This window comes from Myotis davidii, unplaced genomic scaffold (genome assembly GCF_000327345.1).
Source record: "Myotis davidii unplaced genomic scaffold, ASM32734v1 scaffold267, whole genome shotgun sequence".
In the NCBI taxonomy this organism is placed as follows: Eukaryota; Metazoa; Chordata; class Mammalia; order Chiroptera; family Vespertilionidae; genus Myotis; species Myotis davidii.
Genome location: NW_006297747.1, coordinates 781,438 through 789,604, shown reverse-complemented (window position 1 = coordinate 789,604; position 8,167 = coordinate 781,438). Strand labels below are relative to the sequence as shown.

General features: G+C 35.6%; 1 protein-coding gene across 1 annotated transcript in view; it reads right to left on the bottom strand.

The window, feature by feature from the left end:
* Positions 1-2,779: 2,779 nt before the first annotated feature.
* The window catches only part of TMPO (thymopoietin), an 18,086-nt gene continuing 12,698 nt past the window's right edge, over positions 2,780-8,167 (bottom strand). The window contains exons 4-5 of the mRNA XM_015570222.1: positions 5,404-5,559; positions 2,780-4,384 (exon numbers count right to left, since the gene is read on the bottom strand). Of these exons, the coding sequence (XP_015425708.1) occupies positions 2,880-4,384; positions 5,404-5,559 (1,661 nt within the window). The 3' untranslated portion in view covers positions 2,780-2,879. The remainder of the gene's footprint in view (positions 4,385-5,403; positions 5,560-8,167) is intronic.

The following is an 8,167-nucleotide window of genomic DNA, read 5'->3' as shown; positions in this document are numbered from 1 at the left end:
TCTGATCACAACTTCTATTCTCTTTCCCTTTTTCTGGGACAAACAACCTGAAACAAAGTGAATTCAAACTGCTCCCATGGAGGCTTTTCATGAAAAACAATTTAGAGGTGGGAAAAGAACATTAAAATATAGTTGTTGCCATTCTTTTGTCCATACAGTGTAAATGTTTATTAAATTAAAAATTGAAATATGTGAAGGAAAAAGCTATAGGGAATTTTAAGAATGAAAAACAAAACAAACCTACCTATATGGTACCAAGCTTCCAATAACATTAAGTGCAACAATGTTAATACATAAGTGCAGTTTAAGTCTCTTCTCCCTTATTTTTTGATGTGATTATAAGAAACCTAAGTACAGCCCTCGCTGGTTTGGCTCAGTGGATAGAGCATAGGCCTGGGGACTGAAGGGTCCTGTGTTCAATCCCTAGTAAGGAGTGTGCAGGCGGCAGCTGATCATTGATTCTCTCTCATCATTGATGATTCTATCGCTCTCTCCCTCTTTGAAATCAATAAAAATATATTTTTTAAAAAAACTTAAGTACAACTGAGGAGGTAAGGAGAAATCTTGTTGGCAGAAAAGTGCAACCTATCACAGGCCACTTCACCTCTTCCCAATACAATATAACATTTCTTTGAAAAGAATCTAGTGCATATGTATTACTTAGCATACCACCATAATAGTTATTGTTAACCCAAATAAATATGTATGTCTTTTTATAGGCTTTAATATTCCATTCCTCTATCACTTGAAGAGCTGGATTTATTAAAAGACTAATATAAATTTTAGTTAACCTCCACATTTTGTGGTCATTTATTATCACAGAGCAAAATGTCAGTTGTTACCTCTAAAACTTGTTACCAAAAACTTTAGATTACTTTCGCACAAAAGAAGAAATGGAGTCAATTATTAAAAGCTTAGCTTTGCATGAACTCAATCCAGTTGTACTAAAAGTAGCCAAGGGAGCCATGTATCTTGCTAGCTAGTCTAGCATTAGTCAGTCCAATGTCTACTTGCAAATTTCCCAAAAATGAGCAGTGATTTTTATTTTCAGCATGTTAGCTCAAATAGTTCAATCTTTATTTAGGATTAAGTATCAACTCTATCCCCTACATCCCAAAACTCCTATTAATAGATCTATTATATATCTGTATTTGGAACAATCCTTAACTTTATAAAATCTTAAGCTGTTAACTCAGATTCTAAGAATGAGAATACATCAAAGAACTCAATAGTAGTTGAGCAGAAACTGATTTAAACAAATAAGGTATCTGGTTACAGATTAATTTCTTTTACAAATTTTAAATCCCAACAGCCAATAAAAACATGGTCCTCAAATATAATAAAACCATATTTAGAATATTTTCAACTATACCACTGTAATGTCAAGTGAGTTTCAATGATGAAATGATAAAAGGATGCTCGTTCACAAATATCTAACTTACTTTAACTCCAAGAATAAAACACACATACAACATGTTGCTGGAGACCACACAAAACTGTTCAAATTTAACAACTTTATTGAATTTGCAGAAGCATTCTACAGTAATACATTTTTAAAGTCACACAGCACTTAGTAGGTACATGTATACATGTACATTTCAGAAGACAAATAACAAATAAAATTATTCCCAGAAAGCTGCAAAGATGGGCATGTATAGTCTAAGAATCTGCCTATGAGTACCCAAGGGACCATATTTTGCTTATACTTAATACTATTATTTTCATAAAAGTACAAAGAAGTTCAATTATCAAATGCCTCTACAGTTAGACTCTCATCTTACAATCATAGAAATGAAAACACAAGTAATATACTGTTTTATATAGACACAAAGATACTGGGGTATAGTATGATTTCTTATGACTTAAAAAAAACACACCACCCAACTAACTTAAATTTGCTTTTAGAATTTAGATTAAACCTATGAACTGCAACATACCTTCAAAGTGTTACTTTTAAGTTCCCATCTTTCCAGTATGGAGTTCATCTAATAAACTACAGTGATAGTGAGAATGCACTATCCTAGAGTATCATGGTCTAGAGCAATGTTTCTCAGTGTGGTCAACCAACTGTTTGCCACCAGCCCATGAAGAAATGAGGCACTTACAACAGAGTGTAGGTCTGCACACTGTTTTCTCTATCAATAAAATTTTATCAAGAAAATAAACCCTGTCATTAATCTGAAAAGTGTTTCTACAGTCAAGTTCTGGTGGTGCATGCTTGTCTGTGGATCAGTAACAATCTGAAGACTGGCACACTGAGATGCAATAATCTAGAATATTATGAATGATACTGTAGACATAAAAACAAACGGGAGAAAAATGAAAGAAAAAAATGTAGAAAAGCTGTAGAAAGTACAAAGATATTAAGACCAGCGAAGACTCTATTTATATTCGAGTTAATAGAATTAGTTTTGAAGAGTTCTAAAATCTTATGGAAAGGAGTGAACGATTTGAGATAAAAATGTAATCTACAAAGCTTTAAATTGTATCAGGATTTCTATCTGTGCAACCTTTTTTAAAAGGCAGTTCTATGTAGGCAATTACAGTGGGGCCCTGACTTACGAGTTTAATTCGTTCCGAGACCGAGCTCATTAAAGAGCTCGTTAACTCAAATGACTCTATCAACTCAATGCAAAAAATTGGCCGAGAGACAGTTGGTATCTCAAAAAACTCGTTAGTCGGGACACTCGTAAGTCAAGGCCCCACTGTACTTTTAAACTATAATTTGATGGGTTGAAGCTTGACACTTTGAAATCAGCCCCATCTGGAAACTAAAAAGACCTTAAAAATTTTTTGATTTAAAAGTACTTAAAATTCCTAGAAAATCTGCTAAGTTCCCTATATCAAAGATAAGATGGGCATCTTTATTTTTAACTTGATTAGTGTTTATTTCCACGCTTTTTTATTACTTTGTATACTTCTCCTCCAAATAATGTTCCACCTTTAAAGGGAGTAACAGCCAGCTTATTCTTAGAAGCTGGATTAATTTTGCAATCCTTCAACCAGAGGTAACGGCGACCTAAAGTGGAAGATCCCATGGTATGGGCAGCCATCTTTACTTCATCAAATGCAGCTTCACAAAGAAATGAGGCTGCATCATATGTTTTGCTCAGAATCCCAAGTGCCTGGTGGCTATCACTAGGATCTGAGCTAAGAATTTGTGCAGCCTGACTAATGTCAGCCTGCATAGCCCGAACTACAAAGGCAGTATGGGTTGCAACCTGCAATGCTGATGCTGCAGCTTCATATGCTCTACAAAGTGCTGAGTCCAACTGTTTATCAGTTGAAGCTACCTGAATACCTGCTGGTGGAGTGGTTTCAGAAATAAACTCCAGGATTTCATCATCTACTTTTGGAACTGATAATATCTGTGTTGCCTCTTTTGAAGATATTGGATACTTGCATGCCAATGAAGGCAGCTGCCTGTCAATTTGCTGCCACTCCTCTTCAATTACTTTTAGAATAGATTCGTGGAAAGGAAAAGATAGTTCTGAGGCATCTACTTTATCATGCTGTGATTGCTTAGACGTCTCTATGCCTAAGGTAGCAAGTGAGCGAGAGACAACAGTTGTAGCAAAAGAAGACATGGATTCAGATCCACGTATATTTTGAAATTCCACAAAGGAACCTGAATCCTTTTCCTCTCCTAACCTTTTACTCAGTCTAGGCAATTTTCGTGGAGGAGACAGAGATTCAGTTTCTTGAAAATTAGATGGATCAATTCTCTTCCATATGTTTTCTATATCCAGTGAGGGTGTAGTGTTAGAAGTTCCAGGCAAACTACCAACCCCACTCTGGACCAACAGAGAATCGACATAATCTCTGATTGCCTGAGCAAGTGGTGGAGAAATTACTTGTGATCTCTCAGACTCTTCTAGTGTTTTCCTTTTACTGGACAGAATCGACTGACTTGAACCATGGGACCTCTCAGTACAAAATGGTTGAATTCCACTTTTCTCTCCACAGTAAATATTTCCTATGTCTTTATAGCAAGTAGTGGTGGTTTCTTTACTCAGTGAAGGAGAAGCTGCAGCAGAGACCAACATGGCAGCGAGTTCATGCTGAGAAGATGTCGAAGAACTTTTCTCTAAACGTCTATCATGGCTAGAACTGGAGGAAATAAACAAATTCCCTCCAGAGGCTAACTTGTGCAACTGTTCCCTGCCAGGCAAGGTTGTGGCAATAAGAGGTTCCCTAGGTGGGTCTCCCTTAGAAGAATGCACTTTCTTAGCTGCCTGTAGTTCAGTCCTGCCCAAAGGAGGACGGGGGGAGATTTCAGGAAAAGAAATACCCTGAAAAAATCCACCAGAGGGAGTAGTTGGAAGTTCAGAAAAAGGAACAAAATCCCTAGTGGACTTCACTTTCTTGTGTTCTTTCTTCTTTCCTGTAGAGGCAAAAGAGGCAGGAAGTTTAAGCATTACTTGTGTTTAAGCTGATTTTATTCTTTGCCTCTTTGCTAACATAGTGCTGTTGAAGGAAAAGGCTCTATATTTCATATTCGGAACAAACAATTTAACAAACTATGCCCTGGCAGGCAATGCTTAAGAGATATAAGTAATTTGGGTCAAATTAATTAATCATGAAATTATAAAACAAGTCATATAAATGAATTGAACATTTATAAATATAAACTTGTTCTTATAATAAATTTTATAAGGTCATTTATTTCTTGTACTATTTTCAAAAATATTTAAATATATGGTCAAATTTTCTTAAAATAGTCCTCTAAAATATCTGCTCTGAAGTTGCCTTGAAATCAGATTATCTAGCAAAAACTGTCAATTTAAATGCCTATAAATAGAGAACAGAGAAGACATGCCATATGTAAACACTACTGCTATTTATTAATTACAAGGAATAAAACAGACAAGTGGTAAGTGAGATCTTGGTAGTATAACAGAATAAAGAAAAGTGACAAGATTTAGCATGATATCATTTATATAGATCTTTTTTTTTATTTTTTTTATTTATATAGATCTTTTAAAGTACAAAGTAATACCATGTATTAGATAGATGCATATAAAAAATTTTTTTAAATGGGCTGGAAAGATAAGCATAAAACTAATGTCAGTGATTATTTCTATGTAGATGATACTTGGAAAGGGATAAGTGGGGGAACTGTATTTGTTATATTTTATTCTCTGAGAAAAATGAGATTTGAAGCAAAAAAGACACAGGTACTTAGGTAATTTTAGGTGACAGAAAATTAGACACTTGTACTTTTCTGTTTCTTAGAGTTTTCAACAAAAGCTATTTAAATCAAATTACTTGGAAAATTAATGATACAGTATGAAAAAAATGACATGTCTTGGTAATATCTTATATTTTATCATCTGCATAGTTACTGTATCTTATGAGTCTGAAAAAAAAATCACATATATTTAACATCATTTAAAACTTTACCTTCTTCATTGTCACTGTATCTGTCAGAATCATTACTTCCATTCTGTCTTGTATTTTCTGAAGAAGAAATTGTTGGGAAAGGAGTAGAAGATCTTGAGTCTGTTCCTTGTTCCCTCAGTTTCAACAGCTTTTTCTCATATAGCTTCCTGGTTGTTCCTGTATTAAGGCAAAACTTGCTTTAGTACAGTGGTTCTCAACCTTCTGGCCCTTTAAATACAGTTCTTCATGTTGTGACCCAACCATAAAATTATTTTTGTTGCTACTTCATAACTGTAATGTTGCTACTGTTATGAATCGTAATGTAAATATCTGATATGCAGGATGGTCTTAGGCAACCCCTGTGAAAGGGTAGTTCAACCGCCAAAGGGGTCGTAACCCACAGGTTGAGAACCGCTGCTTTAGTACTTATATTGTCTTATTTAAGATCAGCTCAGACATTATCTTTAGCAACATGAAAATGTTACTTTCATTCTTTCCTTTCTAATTATTTAAGTGCTTAAAAATGAAAAATGAATTCTTTTTTAAATAATTCTTTGTTTTTAACCTTTGCCTGAGGATGTTTTTATAGTTTTAGAGAGAAAGGGGAGGAAGAGGAACATCAATTGGTTGCCTCCCATATGCACCCCTACCTGGGAATAGAACCCTCAACCTTTTGGTGTATGGACTCCAGCCAACTGAGCAGTTCGGCCAGAGCTGTATAATGAATTATTTTATAAAAATCTATTGTCATAGTATTTTAACACAAAATTACAAAGTTTCCTTTATGGCATGGGATACACAGTAGATTGATATAGGTCCTTTTAGATAAACCCGGGACCTTTCAGTCCGCAGGCCGACGCTCTATCCACTGAGCCAAACCGGTTTCGGCACGACTGAGTATTTTTGCCTCTAAAGTTTTAGAATTTGTATATTTTCTCCAGTACTACATAATAGTACTTGCCTTTGTAGAAAATCTATTTTTTATTAAACGATTGTACTCATCTAAATTACTGGGATTAATTTAACAACTTGCCCAACCAGAGTGGCTTAGTGGTTGAGCACTAACCCATGAACCAAGAGGTACTCCAGTTCAATTCCCTGGTCAGGGCACATGCAGGCTTGTTACCCCATTGAGGGTGTGCAGGAGGCTGCCAATGGATGTCTCTCTCTCATTGATGTTTCTATCTATCTATCCCTCTCCCTTCCTCTCTAAGAAAATCAATAAAAACATATTAAACAACAATAACAAAAATAGCCATCCAGTTAGGGGAAAAGTACTATAAATCCATTTTTTAAAAATATATTTTTATTGATTTCAGAGAAGAAGGAAAAGGGAGAGAGAGATAGAAACATCAATGATGAGAGAGAATCATTGATTGGCTGCCTCCTGCTGGGGATCCAGCCCATAACCCAGGCATGTGCCCTTGACTGGAATCAAACCCAGAACCCTTCAGTCCACAGGCCAATGCTCTATCCACTGAGCCAAACCAGCTAGGGCTATAAATCGCTTTTAAAAATGTAAATGTGTTTGGCATAATGTTGGTCAGAAGATACAAAACTTCAGTTATGCAAGATGAATACGTCTGGAAATATATAATTGTGTAAATTTAATGTTGAACCACATTTTATGAAAACTGTGTAACAGAAATTATAACAATTAGATGGCAAAGTAAAATTGAATATAAATAAACTTTTTGTTTAACCCTCATCTGAAGACATGCTTTACACAGAGGAAGGGAGAAAGAGAGAAACATCAATGTGAGAGAGAAACATTGATTCATTGTCCTCTATATTTGCCCCGACCAGATTGAATCTGCAACCCAGGTTTGTTCTCTGACCAGAAATTGAACTGGCAGCCTTTTGGTGCACAGAACAGTGCTCTGAGACACTCTAGATGGGCCAAAATAATTCTCAACACTTCAACGTCAATGACAATTTAAAGCAAAAAAAAAAATTGCTTTTATTTTTTGTTTTAAACTAGCTGTATGTCTTCTCCTGATAAAATGATAATGTATATTTTTAGAAACAACACATATCTCAAAATGTTATATAAGTAGTCTTGAGGTGAACAGCGAGGGAGGGGAAAATGAGAAGATGTTGGTCAGAGGGTATAAAATTTCAGTTATGCAAGATGGGTAAGTTCTGGAAACCTAATGCATAACATGGGTCATAGTTAATGATACTGTATTATATACTTCAAATTTAGTAAGAAGTTAAACCTTAGCCGAAACCGGTTTGGCTCAGTGAATAGAGCATCGGCCTGCGGACTGAAAGGTCACAGGTTCGATTCCAGTCAAGGGCATGTACCTGGGTTGCGGGCACATCTCCAGTAGGAGATGTGCAGGAGGCAGCTGATCGATGTTTCTCTCTCATCGATGTTTCTAACTCTCTATCTCTCTCCCTTCCTCTCTGTGAAAAATCAATAAAATATATTTAAAAAAAAAAAAAGTTAAACCTTAAGTGCTTTCACCACACAAAAGAAAATTATGTGAGGTGATGGATATGTTAATTAGTTTGATTATGGTGATCATTTCACAATGATCATATATATCAAAACATCAAGTTACATACCTTAAATATATATAATTTTGTAAAACTAAACCACCATATAGCTGGGGGAGAAAAAGGAATAGTCTGCATACCAACCAACATGTAGTTTAATATATACTGACTAGAGGCCCAGTGCACAAATTCGTGAATGGATGGGGTCTGGCTGGCCCAGCTCCAATTGGAAAAGGAGACGGTGGGCGATTGGCCAGCAGGCCCAGCCCCCAAATGAAGTGGG